The sequence below is a fragment of the Mobula birostris genome, chromosome 13, assembly GCF_030028105.1.
Source record: "Mobula birostris isolate sMobBir1 chromosome 13, sMobBir1.hap1, whole genome shotgun sequence".
In the NCBI taxonomy this organism is placed as follows: Eukaryota; Metazoa; Chordata; class Chondrichthyes; order Myliobatiformes; family Myliobatidae; genus Mobula; species Mobula birostris.
In genome coordinates, this window is record NC_092382.1 from 22,091,439 (window position 1) to 22,114,842 (window position 23,404).

At 49.0% G+C, this 23,404-nt stretch overlaps 2 protein-coding genes across 2 annotated transcripts in view; one reads left to right on the forward strand and one right to left on the reverse strand.

Moving 5' to 3' along the window:
• Positions 1 to 13,811, forward strand: part of LOC140208513 (NACHT, LRR and PYD domains-containing protein 3-like) — a 41,989-nt gene extending 28,178 nt beyond the window's left edge. Inside the window, exons 4-13 of the mRNA XM_072277238.1 lie at positions 2,979 to 3,029; positions 4,575 to 4,741; positions 5,655 to 5,826; positions 5,922 to 5,972; positions 8,891 to 10,628; positions 11,578 to 11,664; positions 11,816 to 11,986; positions 12,142 to 12,312; positions 12,468 to 12,635; positions 12,801 to 13,811. Of these exons, the coding sequence (XP_072133339.1) occupies positions 2,979 to 3,029; positions 4,575 to 4,741; positions 5,655 to 5,826; positions 5,922 to 5,972; positions 8,891 to 10,628; positions 11,578 to 11,664; positions 11,816 to 11,986; positions 12,142 to 12,312; positions 12,468 to 12,635; positions 12,801 to 12,888 (2,864 nt within the window). The 3' untranslated portion in view covers positions 12,889 to 13,811. The remainder of the gene's footprint in view (positions 1 to 2,978; positions 3,030 to 4,574; positions 4,742 to 5,654; positions 5,827 to 5,921; positions 5,973 to 8,890; positions 10,629 to 11,577; positions 11,665 to 11,815; positions 11,987 to 12,141; positions 12,313 to 12,467; positions 12,636 to 12,800) is intronic.
• LOC140208536 (uncharacterized) overlaps positions 1 to 23,404 on the reverse strand; it is a 541,825-nt gene that overhangs the window by 420,516 nt on the left and 97,905 nt on the right. The window lies entirely within an intron of this gene.

The window sequence follows — 23,404 nt, forward strand, 5'->3', positions numbered from 1 at the left end:
TAACTGATTCCCTTCGCGTTTACCAAACCCCGACTGATGCGACTAGTCAGCATAATAAGCATCATAAATGCACAACGCGGAATACAATGTAGATAGAGAACAGTACATGGCTCCGACACACAGGCTCAGTGCTGATACAGGGTCTTCCACCAAAAATATTGACACACCCTGTGTCTTGTTCAATAATTCCAGCATTTTGTTTTATTTATTTTAAAGATTTTTTAGCCAAATGTTGTTTTGGATGTATGACGCCTACATTGTGTTTAACAACGTGCCATGTAACTATCTGATAATAACCAGGTGATATGCTCAAATAAATTTTGATCGGAGTTCTGGGGATAATTATGGTCTTAAAGTCCTGCTAAAGAAACTGTAACGGTTTAGGACTAGATGTCTTGATGCTGTGGGTGGGATTGCATTGTTAGGGATGTCAGAATGTTTCCATGTTGAATCAAATCGTATATTGCCATAGTGTCAATGCCAGTCGATGTTAAAATGAAAGGAGACGGTGAGTATCAGTTGTGACTGAGAAATCTGTATAATTCAGTGATGAGAGGAATAGATGTCCCATTGGTCAGCAGAAATGTTTCACTCCACACTGCTGTAATACTTGTCCGTTACCCACCAGAGCGCCACCAGTGGTAGGAGGACTAAAACAGTGGGCGCTGTCTGCTCAACCTGCCTTGCGATTCCATAGACACTTCACTCCCGGTCCAAAAAACAAGATTGGTTCTTAAAAGAAATTTGCCTGCAATATAGCGAGTTGATACCCTGGAGAATCCTGGCCCAGTGTACAATCCATGGAGAGAGGGGAAATGGACATTGTGTGACTGTGGGTGGATGAATCCTGGCCCAGTGTACAATCCATGGAGAGAGTGGAAATGGACACTGTGTGACTGTGAGTGGATGAATCCTGGCCCAGTGTACAATCCATGGAGAGACTGGAAATGGACATTGTGTGACTGTGGGTGGATGAATCCTGGCCCAGTGTACAATCCATGGAGAGAGTGGAAATGGACATTGTGTGACTGTGGGTGGATGAATCCTGGCCCAGTGTACAATCCATGGAGAGAGTGGAAATGGACATTGTGTGACTGTGGGTGGATGAATCCTGGCCCAGTGTACAATCCATGGAGAGAGGGGAAATGGACATTGTGTGACTGTGGGTGGATGAATCCTGGCCCAGTGGACAATCCATGGGGAGAACGGAAATGGACATTGTGTGACTGTGGGTGGATGAATCCTGGCCCAGTGTACAATCCATGGAGAGAGTGGAAATGGACATTGTGTGACTGTGGGTGGATGAATCCTGGCCCAGTGTACAATCCATGGAGAGAGTGGAAATGGACATTGTGTGACTGTGGGTGGATGAATCCTGGCCCAGTGTACAATCCATGGAGAGAGGGGAAATGGACATTGTGTGACTGTGGGTGGATGAATCCTGGCCCAGTGGACAATCCATGGGGAGAACGGAAATGGACATTGTGTGACTGTGGGTGGATGAATCCTGGCCCAGTGTACAATCCATGGAGAGAGTGGAAATGGACATTGTGTGACTGTGGGTGGATGAATCCTGGCCCAGTGTACAATCCATGGAGAGAGTGGAAATGGACATTGTGTGACTGTGGGTGGATGAATCCTGGCCCAGTGTACAATCCATGGAGAGACTGGAAATGGACATTGTGTGACTGTGGGTGGATGAATTCTGGCCCAGTGTACAATCCATGGAGAGACTGGAAATGGACATTGTGTGACTGTGGGTGGATGAATCCTGGCCCAGTGTACAATCCATGGAGAGAGTGGAAATGGACATTGTGTGACTGTGGGTGGATGAATCCTGGCCCAGTGGACAATCCATGGAGAGACTGGAAATGGACATTGTGTGACTGTGGGTGGATGAATCCTGGCCCAGTGGACAATCCATGGAGAGACTGGAAATGGACATTGTGTGACTGTGGGTGGATGAATCCTGGCCCAGTGTACAATCCATGGAGAGACTGGAAATGGACATTGTGTGACTGTGGGTGGATGAATCCTGGCCCAGTGGACAATCCATGGAGAGACTGGAAATGGACATTGTGTGACTGTGGGTGGATGAATCCTGGCCCAGTGTACAATCCATGGAGAGACTGGAAATGGACATTGTGTGACTGTGGGTGGATGAATCCTGGCCCAGTGTACAGTCCATGGAGAGAGGGAAAATGGACATTGTGTGACTGTGGGTGGATGAATCCTGGCCCAGTGTACAATCCATGGGGAGATCGGAAATGGACATTGTGTGACTGTGGGTGGATGAATCCTGGCCCAGTGTACAATCCATGGAGAGACTGGAAATGGACATTGTGTGACTGTGGGTGGATGAATCCTGGCCCAGTGTACAATCCATGGAGAGACTGGAAATGGACATTGTGTGACTGTGGGTGGATGAATCCTGGCCCAGTGGACAATCCATGGAGAGAGTGGAAATGGACATTGTGTGACTGTGGGTGGATGAATCCTGGCCCAGTGGACAATCCATGGAGAGATCGGAAATGGACATTGTGTGACTGTGGGTGGATGAATCCTGGCCCAGTGTACAATCCATGGAGAGAGGGGAAATGGACATTGTGTGACTGTGGGTGGATGAATCCTGGCCCAGTGTACAATCCATGGAGAGAGGGGAAATGGACATTGTGTGACTGTGGGTGGATGAATTCTGGCCCAGTGTACAATCCATGGAGAGAGGGGAAATGGACATTGTGTGACTGTGGGTGGATGAATCCTGGCCCAGTGTACAGTCCATGGAGAGATGGGAAATGGACATTGTGTGACTGTGGGTGGATGGGCACAGGTGGACCAGGCCTTGTCAAGGCTTCAGTGGACAGGCCGAAGATGTTTATAAGTGTTTGCCTCAGTTTAAAAAAAAACAAAAGAAGTATTCTCCTTTAAACCCCAATTAATGTTAGACCCGCCTGTTATTTATTTATTTATTTGTCAAGGAGCGAGCAGGGGAGGAGTTCCAGTGACGTCAACATCGGGAAAGGACACGGGTATGTTGGCAAGTTATTTTAATTTATAAATACTCTGCTGATTCTGCATCTGGGTTTAAATCAATATCAGCAATGCACAACATACTTGTGAAAACTGAGCAGAGAGATGAGAGAGAGAGAGTTAACATCTCTGGGTGAAACACAGTCACACGTGGAAGGAGTACATTTACCATCTGCTCCTGCTCCTCTAACAGATTGAGATGGACATTAATATAGCGAGTTACTCCAGCAGACAAGATATTCTGCAGATGCTGTAAGTTTTGGGCAACACAAAGACACACAAAAGATTGGCAGAACTCAGCAGGTCAGGCAGCATCCATGGAGAGGAATGTAGCCCCTGCCGGCCACCTTCAGGGTTGCTCAGCTCACTGTCGTCTGGGGAAACAGCCTCGGCCCCGGCAAACCGGGTAATTAGTTTGTGTGGATGCTGTGTGATGTACCCCACCCCACCCAAATAACAGACAATACACCAGATGCAATTAAATGATATACAGTTTATAGATATTACTGGAACTATATAATTAAAAGAGAATAAAATATAACAGGAAAATAAAAGGTGCCACACTTATCAAAGTTCAATCTCTTCGTGCACAAAAACCGTTGGCGCTCAAGGACCTTCTTCTTCACCCTGCGACCCCTCGGACCACCTTGACCGGCAGCCTGGGACCAACAACGGTGGTCAACCAGACGCGCCACATGAGTCCGTCTCCGTCTCCTCGCCGAACGTCCCGCTCAGGGTCCGACCCCGTTAGCGGACTCACAGCACCTCGTCCATCCTCTGTCTCGCTCTCCCGCCTCCTGCCCCCAAACCCCGCGCATACAGTATCTTCAAATACACCAAAACCATAACAACTATCCCAATTGGTTAATAGCACTCTCTTATCTCACACTAAAGCAAAAACAAACCGTTAGCGCAAACTTTCTCAGCATTTAACACAACAAAGCCGCATTCCCCAGATTAACATAACAAAGACGCCATTTTAATTAGCCTCCGCGGTAACATAAAAGTCGAAACCCCCTTACAGGAATAAACATTTGACGTTTCGGCTCAGGACGACAATTCCTCTCCCCTAATTTCCAGTCCGATGAAGGGCCTTGTCCCAAAACGTTGCTTGTTTATTCCCCTCCATAGATGTTACCTGACATGCTGAGTACCTCCTGCATTGTGTGAGATATCCCAGAGATTTGCCGTGGAAGGGGTTGACCAGTCAGGCAGACAGTAACCCAGAGCAAAGCGGAGGTGATGGGCAGTACCAGGAGAATGATGGTGATGGGTTACTATATTCTCAGGAATAAGCAGAGTCCTTTCCAAACACGGAGGTATATTCTTGGGGATTAAAAAAAAGCTGCCTTCAACAGATGGAACTATAAACCCTACCCCCCGCCAGCCCGAGCCCGTTCCTCTCCACTCCCCCACCCCACCCCCCACCCCCGCCACATTTATATATTTCAGACTGTATTTGGTGATCTTGAGGTTCCAGAGAGAAAGTTGCTGCTCAATATGGGGTCAGTAATATTTTGAATTTTCCGGATTGTGCTTCACAGGTCCGAACTCAGCGATCACCGAGCTCCTGGCAAGCTGGGACGATTTCCAGCTGCTGCAGTTGACGGATTTCTACCGGGACAGGCTGGAGCAGGCGATGGAAGGAGGGGTGCACGGAGTGAGCCTGGCGTTAACGGCCGAGAATCAGTTCAGTGGAGAGGAACATCGGGTGAGCGGGAGGGAGAATGGGTTTGAATTGTCACACATCACAGGACTGATGGGTGTCGGAACTCTCACTCAGCGGATATTAAATTAGATAAAAGAACAATTGGGGAATAAATACTGTACATACAGTCACAAAGATGTGAATCTGAACCAGTGATAGAAAGGGGTGAAATGACCCTGCAGACTGGTGGGTAGCTGATCAATGTTAAGAGTGAGTTGAGCAGGTAACAGTTGTGTGGGTTAACAGTATTAAATGGAAATATGATGGGAGGTTTCGGTTTGGGAGGACTGTGCAGCGTGACGGCAGGATGTCAGTGAGAACCGGGGCATCATCAGTCATGGGTGCCACAGGAGCTGGAGTGTGTTCTGTTCTGGGTGGAGATGATCGTGTTACAATCTGTAACTGCAAACAGTGTGGATCGGGGAATACTGCCATGTTGTAATGTGTAATCACTGAATAAACCTCCACCGGAATAGGCAAAGGCGTCAGGTGTCAGCCAGAAATCCTCTGTAATGTTGGACACTGGCGGATTAAGGGGATGAATTACATCATCCTTTTCTGCATCTTCTCTGCAACTGCTCACTGTTATAAAAACTCTCCTGTTTTCTTTTTATCTGCGATACTTTTTTTCTGATTTGTTTCCATCGTCAAATCTGGTGAGGAATTATTTACGGATTTGGAGCCACGTCAATTAAGCAGTCACAGACCAGCGAGGATCTCATTGACTGGTGGACCAGGTTCACGGTGAATGTCCCTCCGTGTGCTCTACACTCAGAATGTACAGTCCATGTCCAGACAGGATCAGCACCCGTCCGGGTGACTGCTCAGTGTGATCCCATTACAGAGCACATCATTTACTTCTCATTCTCTGTGTGAATCTGTCAGTCCCCAATATGTTCACTGTTACTCTTCACAGAAAATCTCTGATCTCGCTGATAAGGGAGAGCGGGCGGACAGTTCTAAACTCCTCCTGAGCCTGGTGATGGAGAAAGGCTCCCGCGCCCGGAGGGTGATGTGGGAAACCTTTGTCAAAATGCGGATTGGTGTCCCAAAGCTGGACAAAATACTGAAAGAAATGCAGGCACATGGTGAGATAATATCAGAGATTAATTTTGGATTCAAATATTACATATTTATAATTTGAGGAACTGAAATGTGTCAAATTATTTTTAAATGCGAACAGGTTGTGTTCCGGTCCAGCGACCCGTCCCGGAGATTCCCAGAGGGATGAAAGGTAAGTGAAGAAACCGCTGTTACCATCACTGGCTGATGTTGTGTAGGGTCATGTCGTTGTTGAGCACAGGGGATTTGATCAGGTAAACGTTCCACCGTGACACAGCGCACAGAGAGACACATGAAAAAATGTTTTCTGGAGGGAGAGTTTTCACAGGACAGCATGAGGAACAACTAGAGAGTTGGTGAGTTTGCTGAAAGGGATCACACATTTCTGGGTCCTACAACTACTGATCCCTCCATCGGGGTCAGAGTGGAGAAGAGGACAATCTGAGGAGCGAAACCATGGGAAATTTCTGACTCCGAAAGGTGAAATTACTTCCCTACAACCACCCAACCCCCGGAACAGCCCTCATCCTAAATCACTTTTCTAAACTCCCTCAGATCCTACAGGTCATCATTTTTAGAACTGGGAGTCCATTGAAATTCTCGACAGAGAGTTACAATGACAATTTAATGAGAAAATCAGGTAACACCCAAACTGCCCTGTTCAACCCCAAAGCAGCAAATGAACCCCACTCTGTTCACATCTGCACTCCCTTAGTGCAAACACTGCTACAGTTATCCAGTTTAATTTCCCACTCAATAATCCTGGGAATTCCATCAGGAGACAGTGTCAGTGAGGCTGAGATTCGGGACAAAATCCTCAGCTCAGTCCACAGAAGCTGAAATTCATGTGTGTCTGTGTTGTGTGATGGACACTGTGGAAGGGTGAGAGATGGGAATTAGGGCAGAGAAACCGAGGGTTGTGGGATCGCGGCAAGAAAGGTGGAAAAGACTGAAAATATCTAAAAATAATATTGCAATTAATTAAATTGTGACCGTCTGGATAAGAAACTCACTACATCCATAATTACATTGTGTCTGTAAATATACAGCCCGGGGCAGTGCATGGGCTCAAGAGATTGTGAGGCTTCATCATCACAGACTGAGTTGGATCACACAATGCCACATTTAACAGCGGAGACAGCGAAGGAAAGAAAGATATCGTAAAAATTATCAATCTTACAGTAGCCCATGTTTTAACTGATTACTCAAAGCCCTTGAACAGAAGTATAAACGATCTAGGCCACAACCTTCACTTCTCTTTACCAAGAACTAGTTCCAAAGATGTGAATTTTCAAATGGTACCGGAGAAAGTTTTCAAACTGCTCATGTTTCTTTCACCTGTGTTAATGCTTTTCCAGTCCACATTCAGACAATAAAATCCCTGTTTCCTTGCACTAAGGATTCGGCAATTCTCTACAATTTGCCTGCAAACTTGTTCTTCGCTGTTCTACATGCTGTTTTCCGAGGGAACAGTCACGACAGTGAAATTCCCAAATCTATTCCTGAATACAATAGACTCTCTCACTGTTTATTGAAGAACATTATTTCTACAACTGTCGCATCATCTAGAGTAAAGATTTCAACAATCAATGTTTTTCTACGCTCCCTGTTTCATCCGAACACGTTGATTAGAGAGCCCACAGAACCCTGACATGGTCCTGATACACTGTGACATCCCACATACCCCGACAGTGTCCTGACAAACTTTGAGAGCCTGACAGGTTCCCGAGACTCTGTGAGACCCCACACACCCCTGACAGGGTCCTGACACACCCTGAGACAGCACACAACCCTGACAGGTTCCTGACACATTGTGAGACCCTACACACTCCTGTTAGGGTCCTGACTCACAGTGAGAACCCACACACACCTATTAGGGTCTTGACACACTGTGAGACCCCTGACACCGCTGAAAGCGTCCTGACATACTGTGAGACCCCAAACACCAATGGTAGGGTCCTGATACACTGTGAGACTCAACCAACTTCAAACACCTCACAGGGTCCAATTACACTGAGACACCACACAACTCGGAGAGTGTCCTGTACACTGTGAGATCCCACATACACCTGTCAGGGTCCTGACACATTCTGAGACCCCACACACCACTGACGGGGTCCTGACACACTGAGACCCCACACTCTTCTGGCAGGGTCTTGACACACTGTAAGACCACACACACCGCTGACAAGGACCTGACACACTGAGACCCAACACAACTCACAGGGTCCTGGCACACTGTCAGACCCCACACAGCTCTGACAAATTCCCGAAATACTGTGAGACCGCACACACCCCTGGAAGGTTCCTGACACACTGTCAGACCCCACACAACACTGGCAGGGTTCTGACACACTGTGAGACTCAGCACACCCCAGACAAGGTCATGACACACTGTAAGGCTCCACAGACCTCACAGGGTGCAGATAAACTGTGAGACTCTACACACTGCTGTCAGGGTCCTGACACACTGTGAGACTCAACACACACCCGACAGGCTCCTGACACACTGTGAGACCATACACATTCCGGACAGGGTCCTGACACACTGTTAGGCTCAACACAGTCCCAACAGGGTCCTGACACATGGTGAGACGCCACACACCCCTGACAGGGTCCTGTCACACTGTGAGACCCCACACATACATGACAGGATTCGAGCACACGTTGAGATCCCACACACCCCAACCACCCACCCATCGTGCAGGTGCTGATCAGCAAAGCTACCTCTTTGTATATTGAATCAGTGACGGTGAGAGGGGAGGGGGAGCTGTGCTTCCCCGACCTATTACTTTTAGAGAATGCTCACTACCCTCTTCTTCGTCTCTTCACGCCATATCAACACTGGGTATTAAAACTTTCTTCAGGGGTCTGTTAATAGAATTTACTTTACTGTAAACACGAGGATCTCGGCCAGAGGTGTCGACGGTACCTCTTCCTAGAGATGCTGGCTGGCCTGCTGCGTTCACCAGCAACTTTGATGTGTGTGACTTTACTGTAAATTTGCTTTTAGTCAACTCTTGTGTACTTAAATGCTGAGTTCTGAGTTGAGACATCTAACAGCTTGTTCACTGTCTGTTCCCATGGAAGATGTTCAACAGAAACACAAGGAGACTCTGCGGGCACAAACTGAAACACTGAGAGTGAACACGATCCTGATGAGGGAGAAGGTGAAGGTTTTCCAGCTGGTTGATCGATACGCTGAGCTCACGGTCATTTCTACTGTCCGAGATCGGAGACTGGTGGAACATGAGCTGCTGGCAAGAGGCAGAGACCATGAGGAGTGGAGAGAGAAACATCTCCGCAGAGAGCTGGAGAACATCCGCACTGATCAGTTGTTCCAGAGCAGCTTTACCCGGAATAAATCCAAATCTGGGATTTCAGCCGCAGTGGCCGGAGTCCCAGGGATCGGGAAAACAACAGTGGTACAAAAGATTGTTTATGACTGGGCAATGGGGAAAATATACCAACGATTCCAGTTTGTCTTCGGTTTCAAATTCCGAGATTTAAACTCCATTGGCTGCAGAATAAACCTGAGGGAACTGATTCTGGATCAGTATCCTTACTTTGGGAATATCCTGAGAGAGGTCTGGAAGAATCCAGAGGGATTGCTGTTTATATTCGATGGTTTGGATGAATTCAAGCACAACATCGACTTTGCTGACAGTCGGAGAGATACAGAACCCAAGCACCAGTGCCCAGATCCCGAGTGGTGGTGTGAAGTGTCTGACATTGTGTACAGTTTAATCCAGGGCAAGCTGCTCCCAGGGTGTTCAGTGCTGGTGACCACCCGCCCCACTGCGTTACATTTATTGGAAAAGGCAGACATCAGTGTCCGGGCTGAAATCCTGGGATTTTCTGGTGAGAAACGAAAGGAATATTTCTTCAGGCATTTTGAAGATCAGACGGTGGCAGCAGCTGTTTTCAAACACGTGAAGGAGAACGAGATCCTGTACACCATGAGCTACAACCCCTCCTACTGCTGGATCCTCGCTCTGGCACTGGGCCCCTTCTTCACACAAAGAGTCAGGGACCCGCAGCGAGTTCCCAAGACCATCACCCAACTGTATTCCTACTATATTTACAACATCCTGAAAAACCACGGCTGTAAGATTGAGAACCCCCGTGATGTGTTTCTCAGTCTTGGTCAGATGGCCTTCAGAGGAGTGTCCGAGAGGAAGATTGTGTTTACAGATGGAGATTTGATCAACTACAATCTGCAGCCTTCCCAGTTCCTGTCCGGGTTCCTGATGGAGCTTTTGGAGAGAGAGGATTCTGCCCGGAGCGTGGTGTACACGTTCCCACACCTCACCATCCAAGAGTTTGTAGCTGCACTCGCACAATTCCTGAATCCACATCCTGGGGATATCCTGAAATTCCTCACTGAAACCCACAACACGACAGATGGGCGGTTTAATGTATTTCTCCGTTTCGTTGCTGGTCTCTCCTCCCCAATGACAGCCCGGGGCTTGGAGGAGTTTCTGGGTCCATTTCCTCATCAAACAACCTGCCGGGTGATTGACTGGGTGAAGGAGGAGGTTAAACGCCAGAGTGGAAACACAGGGAGTGAAGCTGGTAAAAGGAGCCTCCTGAACACATTGCACTACCTGTTTGAGTCTCAGAATCGTGGACTGGCTCAGGCCGCACTGGGATCTGTGGAAACACTTTCATTCAGTGGAATGACACTGACCCCAATTGACTGCGCGGTCCTGTCTCATGTCATCGGACTCTGTGATACAATAAAACACCTCGACCTGGGGAACTGCAACATTCAGTGTGAAGGAATCCAGCGGCTGGGACCCGGGCTGCACAAGTGCCAGGAGTTGAGGTAACTTGATTTATCTCTCACTCTGAACTGTGAAACTGTCCAATTGTGTTGTTTCAATCTGAAGGGATATGAGTTAAACTGTAATAAATCAAATTGAGAAGAACTGTGTCAAATGCCCAGGGGTTCGGTCAGTAATTCCCCAAGGACGGGAGGGTTCCGTGGTTCCCTGTGAAGAAATTTTGGAAACTTCATAAGATCAGTGAACAAAAACCATTGGTTTAATGGTAGTAAATCACAGGAATGGCCGTGTTTCTCGCTGCCAGTGACACATCCCTTAACAATGTTCCTTCTCACCGTTACTGACACCCAGACAGACACTGACTGCAGTAGGTGCATCAAAAAGTCACAACCCCTTCCTGGTGAGGGACAAGAGACCGTCAGCAGACTGTACCAGTGAGAAGGAAAGAAATATCATTGTGAGATTGTCCTCCGTGCCCTTCCCCGTGTGTGACTGTCACCATCAGTCCACCTGTATGACTGTGCTTACTACCAGATACCCAGAACCCATAAACTCACCTTCTCTCCCGATTGTTGGCCTTAGTTCAGACTCACCTCTCCCGTACAATCGTTTTCTGGATCATCTGGTAATCTGCTGTGGTAACTCACATTCCCATTCCCCTTCGTCCTGTGGGATCTTTCATCCCCATCGCCCTTCCTCCCGTGGGATCTCTCTCACTCCTGCCCCTACCGACCCTCTCACAGCAGTACACGTATCTAACCATCAGGGAATGGGACAGGATATGTGGCGTTTACAGGGTCACACCGACAGACTAAATTACAGACATTCGGTGAATACCCTGGAGCTGGGCAGTGAGGGACATTGACAGTGATGGGAACTCCGATCGGTGATTTACTGAATGGTTTAATGTTTCCTGAAATATCCAAGTGAGAGAAATACCCTCAGACCCACGGTGTGAAACACTTTATTCATCAATTTGTCTGTGTTTAGACTTGAGCAGAATGAGCTTGGAGATTCAGGAGTGAAACTGGTGTCTGCGGCTCTGAGGAACCCGGAGTGTAAAATACAGAAACTGTGGTAAGTACCAGACTGTGGGAGATTGTGTTTACAGTCACTGGGTGTCTGATACTGAACATTAATGTGATCAGTAACTGTGTTACTGATACAGTTGGGATTTGTACCGTCTTCTGTCTCTCTGCGTCCTTCACCCTCTCCCTCTCATCTCCAGGCTGATCAATGTCGGTCTCACAGATTCTGGTGCCGAGGATCTCGTCTCCGCTCTCAGTACAAACCCATCACTGAAGGGGCTGTACCTGAGTTATAATGAACTGGGAGATTCAGGAGTGAAATTGGTGTCTATGGCTCTGAGGAACCCGGAGTGTAAAATACAGAAACTGTGGTAAGTACCAGACTGTGGGAGATTGTGTTTACAGTCACTGGGTGTCTGACACTGAACATTAATGTGATCAGTAATTGTGTTACTGATAAACACTAGGGATTTGTACCGTCTCCTGTCTCTCTGTGTCCTTCACCCTCACTCTCTCTCATCACCAGGCTGCACAATGTCGGTCTCACAGATTCTGGTGCCGAGAGTCTCGTCTCCGCTCTCAGTACAAACCCATCACTGACGGAGCTGGACTTGAGTGATAATGAACTGGGAGATTCAGGAGCGAAACTGCTGTCTGAGGCTCTGAAGAACCCCGAGTATAAAATTCAGAAACTGGGGTAAGTACCAGGCTGCGGGAGATTGTGTTTACAGTCACTGGGTGTCTGACACTGAACATTAATGTGATCAGTAATTGTGTTACTGATTAACACTGGGGATTTGTACCGTCTCCTGTCTCTCTGTGTCCTTCACCCTCACTCTCTCTCATCTCCAGGCTGTGCAATGTCGGCCTCACAGATTCTGGTGCCGAGGATCTCGTCTCCACTCGCAGTACAAACCCATCACTGACGGATCTGAACTTGGCATTAAACTCGTTGACAGACCGATCTGTCCCCGCTCTTCGCCGCCTCATACTAACCCTCCCGAGTCTGAAGCGAATCTGGTGAGTGTTTGTGTTAATGTTCAATGTTGTAAAATATCAGCGGATCCGTGGGTTTTCCGGTGATACTTCTCTGTGAGTGTTGTTGAAACATTAACCCCAGTCCCCTGTTACTGACACTGATGTGTAATCTGTTTATTTCATCTTTATTCCTCCCATCTGTTTCAGGCTGCGTGGGAATGATTTCAGTTGGACCGGGAGGAAGGAACTGAGATCTCTGCAGGAACCCAGACCCGGACTGATAGTGATCATGTGAGCATTTGAATGTGTGAACATACCCGCCCGTGGATTGAGGACATTTTTGCTGATTCACCGCCCTCTGTTTCCCGGGTAATGATGAGTTTGAGTACAGAGAGGAAATTAAGAACCTGGTGGCATGGTGCGAAGACAATAACCTCTCCCTCAACGTCAGTAAGACGAAGGAATTGATTGTTGACTTCAGAAGGAGTAGCGGACTGAACGACCCAATTTACATCAGTGGTGCGCAAGTGGAACAGGTCAAAAGCTTTAAGTTCCTCGGGGTCAATATCACAAATGACTTGACTTGGTCCAACCAAGCAGAGTTCACTGCCAAGAAGGCCCACCAGCGCCTTTACTTCCTGAGAAAACTAAAGAAATTTGGCCTGTCCCCTAAAACCCTCACTAATTTTTATAGATGCACTGTAGAAAGCATTCTTCTAGGGTGCATCACAACCTGGTATGGAAGTTGTCCTGTCCAAGAGCGAAAGAAGCTGCAGAAGATCGTGAACACGGCTCAGCACATCACACAAACCAATCTTCCGTCCGTGGACTCACTTTACACCGCACGCTGTCGGAGCAGTGCTGCCAGGATAATCAAGGACACGACCCACCCAGCCAACAGACTTTTCGTCCCCCTTCCCTCCGGGAGAAGGCTCAGGAGCTTGAAGACTCGTACGGCCGGATTAGGGACCAGCTTCTTTCCAACTGTGATAAGACTGCTGAACGGATCCTGACCCGGATCTGGGCCGTACTCCCCAAATATCCGGATCTGCCTTTTGGTATTTTAGCACTACCTTACTTTCCAGTTTTCTATTTTCTATATATGATTTATAATTTAAATTTTTAATATTTACTAATTTTTACCATTTTTAAAATCTAGAGTGAAGCGCAGAATCAAATACCGTTGTGATGATTGTACGTTCTAGTACCAATTGTTTGGCGACAATAAAGTATTAATCTGTTTTAAAAGTATTAATCCCCTTTAACTCCCGCTCTTACCTTTAATGGCCGCGCGCCAGGTGTAATTCCCAACCGTTCTAAAGGAACCAGCTCCAGTCTCGCGCTCTGTGACATCGGATGCGGTCCCGCAGCGAAGTATTTCCGCCTCCTGTCCAGCGGCACAGCTTCCGCCGGATGTGCGGGTTCGTGACCCCCCCACGTGAGACCCCGGGGAATTGCACAGACTGGAAGAGCCCGGGGGCCGGGGCTCAGTCTGGGACGCCGGTGTCCCGGGGTGGGATTATCCCGGGAGAGAATCCTTTTGCTCCCTTTGCTGAGGACGGTGCATTCGGCAGTCTGGCTGATATAATGATGTTATATTGATAAATACCTCGGCAGTGACCCTGGATCTGCAGCGATCTCGGACACGGCTCTGAAGTGTGATTTTATAATCATCGGTTCCCCAATGCAGAGTGACGGTGATAAACGGACTGATTATTCAACCGGTCACCCGTTGTCGCCGGTCAGTTAATTGTGTGTGTCTGTGAGTGAGTCGGGAGCATCTTATTTATTCCCGCACGTCAGCAGCTCACACATGGTTTAATTTACATTTGTCATGATGAAATCAAGAAACCGCTGTAACTTTCTGTCTTGGTGTCGGACTTGAGTTTTATTTGAGGTTTCTGCTACCCTCCCGCACCCTGTGCACTGCAACAGTGGGTCGGAGCTCCTCACACTGACACAGTAGCGTCTCAGCTCCAGGCTGAGGGAGGTCGGACTGGCAGAGTCTGGGTGCCCAGGATCTCATTTCCACCCAAACCCTTTCCTGGCTCACTGCTCCTCTCCTTCGCCCATCACACTGTTAAAATCGACTATGATATCAGACGTGAGACCACTGAGGTCCCGAGTACGAGAGGGATGGGGGATGGAATACCGGCGTCAGACACGGAGTGATTCTCCCTCCACACCGTCCCATCACACACTCCCGGGGTTAGACACAGAGTGAATCTTCCTCCACACCGTCACATCACACACTCTCAGGGTCCACACACACACGAGATGAATCTCTGTAGAGGTGGAAAAAGAGACGGGGAGAAGTATTGGAACGGCGAGGCGGGATAGAGGGTGCTTGGAGTGGGTGAGGGCGGGTGGGAGCACAGACGGGTGGGGAGTACAGGTGGATATTAGAACCATAGCGATTAATAATTACACTTGATTTCTAGGGTCAAGAAGTAGCCAGGATGAAATCGAAAATGAGGATAATTTTGCAAAAACGGGACGCCGTCCCTTCCAGTCCGCTCACATGGGCCACGCTCCCAATCAAACGGACCCTTTCCCATTCATCCCCGTCCGCATTCCTATGGGACCCACCCCTTCCCATTCACTCCCACCGTCTGCCTCCAGTTCATTTCCAACAGTTTTGTGAACCTGGAAATTGGCGGGGACGCCTGAATTCAGTGTTTGACAGATCTCAGGGCAGCGTTTCCGGAATTTGACAAAACGCCGAAGGGTTTATTATCTACACTGAAGTCGAGGGTCGTGCAGACATTGACGACTTTGTAAAACTGACGATACTCTGGACTGAAAATGGTCTCCGGGGAGAAAGTGATGGGCTGGGTGTCAATGGACCCCAGGGAGGGGGCGACGGATGGAATTAAGATTGCCGTGGTCACCTTGTTTCTCACGGCCGGCAGGGAGGGAGTGATACACTGACAAGAGAGTGGGAGAGACAGGCAGAGTTAAAATGACCGACAGGGTGGGAATGCCGCTCTGACTGAAAATTATCACCAGGGAGGGAGTTATATGCTAATTAAAAACAGGATTCTGGATTAAAGCCAAAATATAAAATTATCACCAGGGAGAGAGTGACGGGCCGACATAACATTGTCACCAGGGAGGGACTGACCCGCACATTGAAAATGGTCTCCAGGGAGGGAGGGATGCTATGAGAGAAAATGGACGCCAGGAGGGAAGTAACACACTGACAAGTCAGAGGGAGTGGCGGCCTGACCTGAAATAGTCCCTGATTCCTGTGTTACAATGGCCGACAGGAAGAGAGTGATGGGCAGACTTCAAATGGCCAACAGGGTGGGAGAGACGCACCGGGTAAAATGGTCGAAATGGAGACAGTGGTACATTGAGAAGAGAGAGGGGGTAATGGGTCGGTGTAAAATGATCTACTGGGAGAGAGTGACGCTCTGACATAAAATGGTCGCTGCTTCGCTTAAACTGTCTGACGGGACAGTTTAGGGTCAGTGATTCCTTGTTTAAAGTGAGCGCCGGGAAGGGAGGGGGTGAGACGCCGATTGAAAACGGCCGTCACCATCGTTAATATTGTTGAGAAAAAGGGGGAGATGTGGTGAGTGAAGGAGACCCCGTTTGGCCGGGTTGAAACGGGACCAAGGAGGGAGCGACGCCTTGGTTAAAGTGAGCGGCAGAGAAGGATTGAAGGACACGGTGACTTCAAATGGCCGACGCTTCACTGGAAATGTCTGCTGGGGAGGGAGTGACGGCTTTGGTAGAAGTGAGCACAAGAGAGGGAGGGACGCGCTGATTTAAAATGGGCGAATCCTTGGTTCATGTGGCCGCCAGGGATGGAGTGAGTCACTGCCTTACAATGGCCTCTGTCGCTCACAGAATCTATGGCGAAGGAACATGCGGTGCCCGTGGATACAATCCCGGGATCGAGTGTCTTATTGATTGTAATAACAGTATTTTAATTTGTGTTTTACATAGTCTTGGGCATTGTATATATGTTTTAATTCTAATAATGTTGTCATTGAATAAACTTATGTATATATCTCAGCTATTCACACATACACATATAACTGTGGATTTTGGGGAGGAAGGGTGAGGGGATTGGGAGGAAAAGGAGTGACGGGACGAGGAGTGGACTGATGAGACGGTGACCGTGGCGAAGTCACTGACTCAATAGGGGACGAAAAGGGGAGGAGACAGTTCCTGTCACAAACTGGTGGCCGACATGGAGAAGATAAAGTCGGGGTGAGGAAGAGTGAAACGTCAGGAAAGGAGCGGGACTGATGGGACGGAGAGGGAGAGGAAGTGATGGACGGGGAAGGAGGGGAAGTCATAGAATTTGAAGGGAGACAGGGGGCTGATAGGACAGGGTGGGGAGTAATAGGATGGGGAGTGCGGAGGGGTGACTTACTCAATAGTGGATGAAGGGTGGGTGGTGATATTTCCTTCGCTAATAAGACGGACGGCAGGAAAGGGGAGGGGTGTGCTCGAGGGGCAAAGGGAGAGCGAGGGGTCAGGACGCGGTCAGGGCTGATGGGACGGAGAGTTGAGTGTCGTAACGGAGGGAGAGGGGAGAAACTCACTCAACGACGGAAGGATGGGATCGGATGGGGGAGCGAAATTTCCCATATGGAAATGTTCACCTCCCAGGATGTGGTGGGTGGCGGAAGAAAGGACAAGGGGACAGAGAGGGCAGGGTGTCAGGGGTGACGGGGAGAGTTGGGGAGTGACTCACTGGGTAACAGAGAGAGAGAGAGAGAGAGAGAGAGAGAGAGGGCGACGAGGAGAGGCGGAAATTAACATCGCAAAATGGCGGCCACCCAGCAGAAAGTGCACATGCACAACATAGAAGTGGTGGGGAGAGGAACGCGAGTTGTATGCGGGAATGGGTTTGCGGGAGATGGGATGGGAAATAGGGTGACGAGATGATGAGTGTGAGGGAGTGACACATTTCGTGGTGGAGGAAGTGGGAGGGGGGGTCATACACTGTCACAAAATGGCTGTCGGCAGAAGGTTAAGTAGAGAGTTGCAACAGCGGGCACCGAGGGAAAGGAGAGGAGGAATGAGGAGTTGAGATTGAATAAACAGGGAGGGAAGTGAGTGGAAGGTGAGGAAAAGGTTGTGCTTCATTCTACGATGCTGGGGGAGCAGTTGTCAATGGTAACCATCACAGAACGGCCGCCAGCCAGGGTGAGATGGGCGGTGAAAGAGGGGACAGAGAGCGGAGTGTGTCAGGGGTGACAGGATGCCGAGGGTGGGACAGGGCGACTCGTAACAAGGGAGCTGGAACACTGGGGAGGAATGTAGGTACGGGAAGAGGTTGGCACCGTTACCACCCCTTCCCATCTCCAAAATACCGCCTTCACTGTTTTCCCTCCCCTCCCCCCCTCAGGCCGCTCGGCCCGAATCCTTCAGGCTGTCCCGTGCAGTGGGGCACGTGACGTCACTGAGGCCCGTCAAAGGCAGGAGTGGGCGCGGGCTCGCTGGAGAAGATGGAGGCGAGGTCTGTCGGTGCGGGCTGGTTAGCAGGGGGCGGGGTGAGAGGGAGGGATCAGATTGAGGAGGGGAGGGGAGAAAGAAAAGGTGAGGAGGGGAGACGAGATGAGTAAAACCATCATCGCCTCTTCGTCGTCCATTACCCACTCCCTCAGCGTCTCTCTCCCTCACTCCCCTCTCTTCCCCCGTCCCCTTTTCCTTCTCTATCTCTTCCCCCACCTCTCTCTCCCCACCCTGTCCTCCAGCCCCTCTCACCAGCCTTTATTTCGTTTCTCCCTCTGTCCCTATCCCTTTCTCTCTCTGCCCCTCTTGCTCCCACCCGTCTCTTCCTACCCTCTATCATTCTCTAGGCCCCCAGTCTCTCTACCCTCCCCCACGCCACCTCGCCCCGTCTCTATATCCCGGGTCTCATCCCAAATCTCTCCCTCACCCCGGCTGCTCTCTCATCTACGATTTATCTCCCTCTCCTCCTGGTCTATCTCCCGTCTTGGTCTCTCCCTCTCCCTCACTGGCCTTTCTCCCCGTCTCACTCTCCTCCCTCCCCAGTCGTTCTCTCTCTGCCCTCCCAGATTCTCTCTCTCCAACAGTCTCTTTCAATGTTAAAAGCAAATTTATTATGAAAGTACATCCATGTCACCACATAGAGCTCTGAGATTCATTCTAAAAGCATAGAACATAGAAACATAGAAAACCTACAGCACAATACAGGCAGTTCAGCCTACAAAGCTGTACCGAACAAGTCAGTTTCTTGCAGGCATACACAGAAAAAACAACATAAAATAATAACCATAATAGAATCACTAAAATATATCTGCTGATGGAAATTAGACAGGGTTTTCTTCCTCCAGGGTCCTCCACTCTCTCCTCACCCCCGTCTGTCTGCCCCAGACTCTCAGTCCCCCTCCAGACTCTCTATCCCAGAGCGCTTTCTCTCCCGTCTCTCTCTCTCTCTCTCTCTCTCTCTCTATCTCTCTCTCTCTCTCTCCCTCTCTCTCTCTCTGCCGTCTCCCTCTCTTTCCCCCATCATCTGAACGGTGACGTTGAGTGTGAGAAGTATGGTGGAGGTAAATCTCCCACTATCTCCCTCTCACTCCCCCTGTCTCCCCCTCTCTCCCCGTCTCTCTAAGGCAAATACTTATGTCACTCTTTTTTACATTCTGTCACAATGGAGGCGCTGGTAGATGGCGGACCCAAATGCAAGACACAGACACTGAAGTACCAGGAGCAGAGCTTGACTAGAATAGGGACGTGACAGGATACAGATAAGAAGCAGGGACAAGAACGCAGACTTGGGCTTGAACGCAGAGCCAGAGATTGGACAAGGACCCAGAACCGGGATCTTGCCTCGGGCTCGGGCCCTAGAACCAGGCATGGACATGACATGACTGCAGGACTGGAGGCTGGGGTCTTGAGGCTTGAAGACAGGCTTGGCGTCTTAGGGTCTTAAGGCTTAGAGACAGGCTTGGAGTCCTGGGGTCTTGAGGCTTGAGGCTGTGGTCTTGGTCTTGAGGCTTGAGGATGCGGTCAGGGTCTTGAGGCTTGAGGCTGGGGTCTGGGTCTTGAGGCTTGAGGCTGGGGTCTGGGTCTTGAGGCTTGAGGATGCGGTCTGGGTTTTGAGGCTTGAGGCTGTGGTCTGAGTCTTGAGGCTTGAGACTGGGGTCTGGGTTTTGAGGCTTGAGACTGGGGTCTGGGTCTTGAGGCTTGAGGCTGGGGTCTGGGTCTTGAGGCTTGAGGCTGGGGTCTGGGTTTTGAGGCTTGAGACTGGGGTCTGGGTTTTGAGGCTTGAGACTGGGGTCTGGGTCTTGAGGCTTGAGGCTGTGGTCTGGGTCTTGAAGCTTGAGGCTGTGGTCTGGGTTTTGAGGCTTGAGGCTGGGGTCTGGGTCTTTAGGCTTGAGACTGGGGTCTGGGTCTTGAAGCTTGAGGCTGTGGTCTTGGTCTTGAGGCTTGAGGATGCGGTCAGGGTCTTGAGGCTTGAGGCTGGGGTCTGGGTCTTGAGGCTTGAGGCTGGGGTCTGGGTTTTGAGGCTTGAGACTGGGGTCTGGGTTTTGAGGCTTGAGACTGGGGTCTGGGTCTTGAGGCTTGAGGCTGTGGTCTGGGTCTTGAAGCTTGAGGCTGTGGTCTGGGTTTTGAGGCTTGAGGCTGGGGTCTGGGTCTTGAGGCTTGAGACTGGGGTCTGGGTCTTGAAGCTTGAGGCTGTGGTCTGGGTCTTGAGGCTTGAGGCTGGGGTCTGGGACTTGAGGCTGGGGTCTGGGTCTCGGGTCTTGAAATGCGGAGTCTGATAATTCGGAGGCTGGAGCTCAGAGACAGACTGGGAACTGAACATCAACATAGAGCCGGGACTTATTCTTCGAAAAGCTGGGACTCATCTTTAACATGACACGAACACGAGACTGGACAGTACATAGACATAGAGCCGGGACTTATCCTTAGACAAGCCGGGACTCAACTTTATCTCCACACCAAGATGGGACAGGTCCCTCCGTCGGGTAACGGCAGAATGGCCGGACTTACCTAATAGAGGCAAAGACAAGACATGTCCCCCCGCAGGGCAAAGGCTGAACGGCCTGATTTACCCAACGGAGGCGAGGACAAGACAAGACAGATCCCCCTGCAGGGCAACTGCAGAACGGCCTGACTTACTCCACGGAGGCGAAGGCAAGAAGAGACAAACATCGAAGAACAATAGACAGTTCTATCCCTGCTTCGGGGTTGCTCCGAGTTGCAGTTACGTCCAACGACCTCGGCTGGCTACGGGAACAGCCGGATCCTTACCTAGCTCGGAGTGGCTGACGGCCCTTCAGCTGGCCCAGGAAACGGCCGAATCCATACCACAAAGACAGCTGCGACTACTGACAGCAAGGCTCCATGAGGGGATGGTTCCCCACCGCGGCCTAAAGATGGCAAGTGGCCGTTCTGGCCTTCCACCGGGAGGTTGCTCCCAGGGGATCTTGACAAGACAAACCAGCAGCCCAGACTCAACCCCAAGGCTGCTGATATTCCAAGCCCCAAGATAGGAATCAGTTGCCTATGATTAACTCAACCTAAACAAGGGACAACTGGAAGACCCAGAGTCCTGAGTCCACGGACCGAACCGTGAACCGGAATGCGGACTTCACAGACCGGACCATGACACATTAACAATATTCAAAAGTAAGCTTTTGAAATAAATTTCATCTTCCTCTCAACGAAAAACTGCACATTTTAGTTATCTTTGTCTTTGAATTTTACTCAGCTTCATTTTCGCTGAATCTACAAAATTGTTTCGAAATGCTGGAAATTATTTAACAGCACCTCACCACACCTGCTGCTCAGGAACTATGCAGAAATAATTAAATGCATGTGTCATTTCATTAAATGCCGATATCCACGAAGGATTCTGGCGTCACAAGGGAGTTTCCCTCTCCTATTAAATAGCATCTGAATCACAGAGTTCTCACTGAGCAGCCGCTCAGACACTCACAGCGATTCGCTGATCTTCAAAGCGGACAGAGAGAGCACACTCTGCGGAAGGAAGGTTTTCTGGTTCCGTAATCGAGCAGAGACCGGGAACAGCAGAGTGGAATGTGGCAGAAATTCCGAAGAATATCGTCTGGGCTGCTCAATTTATCTTTGCAACTTTGACCTTGGATCTTCGAATTACGTACAAATTAAAGGTCATTCAAGTTATTTACTACCCCGGTCTCGCTATCATTGCTCTTCCCGGTGAGTCTCTCTCCAAAGTTCAACTATAAAACAATACCTAACTGCTTTCTAATGTTTATCACCCAATTGAAATTATTGCTCCAGGTAAGAAATCTCCGAAAGTTCAAATTCTGCAACGATGCTCTTCACTGTGGCTCTTGTAATTGTGCGGGTGCAATGGCCAATGATCCATTCGGTAAACTCCGTTCAACCGTTGCTCACATCAGTTCATGAACGACGTTTAATATTTTGCCTCTGGAAGCGTTGCTTTCTTTCAGTGGCTCCATCCTCCGTTCGAAAATATCGGCTTTGAATCAAGTTGCTTCCTCTCCTTGTGTTTGCAACGGAATTCAATCTGACTTCCAAGTGCGGATTATTCTCACAGACAACCGGTCTGACTATCAACCAGCCGCCAACGTCACCGCTCACCCAGCACCGCCCAGCTCCGTACGTGCCTGCCACGTCATCGAACAGAACATCCCGCCTTCCCACTTCTCCCAGAACCGACTGTCTGTTCTAAAACTCCCGGGCTGTCCAGGGAATCCGTGATCCTTTCCTCACGGTTCACCACTGGCATTCGTCCCGCTGCAGCTCCAGCTCCGCATTACCGGAATTTGTGAGCAAATGTCTGAATTGTTCCACCTCTGTCCTTTCCTCTGGTAATTCACGTAATTTAAAACAATCCTTCATTCGCTTTTCAAATGTCACTCTGAGGCTTTCTCAGAATTGGGTTATAATAATGATAAAGAGAGACGGCTCATTATCTGTCTTCTCCTGAGAGGAGTTACATTATGGTGACTATAATCCCGACTCTCTTATTCTGTGGTCATTTCAAACAATATTCATCTGAATAACATTGTGCAGCAGAAAATGTAGCTGTCTGTATGGACTGAATAGTACAACACCGTCTGAGGTTTAGATTTCTTCCTTGAATTCCATTGGCATTTTATTCAAAAAAAAAGGAAAGGCATCTCGATTTGTACTATACTATCGTTAAAATAATCTCGTGATCATTCGCTCTCCTCTGACTGTCCTCCAAACGATGTCTGTATCAGATGTCATTCTACAATTAGAACTCCACTATTATAAAATGCCAGTGTCCTTACTGTTGTTCTCTTTTAATTCTCGGCCAGCTCATTTGACAGTGATCTCAGTGATTTCGAGTAGTCTTTGTACAAACTGATTCCATTCAAAAACATTCATCACTAATTATTTTATTATGGTCAGCGTTTCAAGTCAAGTCAAGTAAAGTCACTTTTTATTGTTATTTCGACCATAATTGCTGGTACAGTACACAGTAAAAACGAGACAAAGTTTTCGGAACCATGGTGCAAAAGGAAACAATACAAAAACCAGGCTGGAACACGTAAAGCAACACAAAACTACACTAGACTACAGACCTACCCAGGACTGCATAAAGTGCACAAAACAGTGCAGGCATTGCAATAAATAATAAACAAGACAATAAGCACAGTAGAAGGCAGTAGGTTGGTGTCAGTCTAGACTCTGGGTATTGAGGAGTCTGATGGCTTGGGTAAAGAAACGGTTACATAGTCTGGTCGTGAGAGCCCGAATGCTTCGGTGACTTTTGCCAGATGGCAGGAGGGAGAAGAGTTTGTATGAGGAATGCGTGGGGTCTTTCAGAATGCTGTTAACTA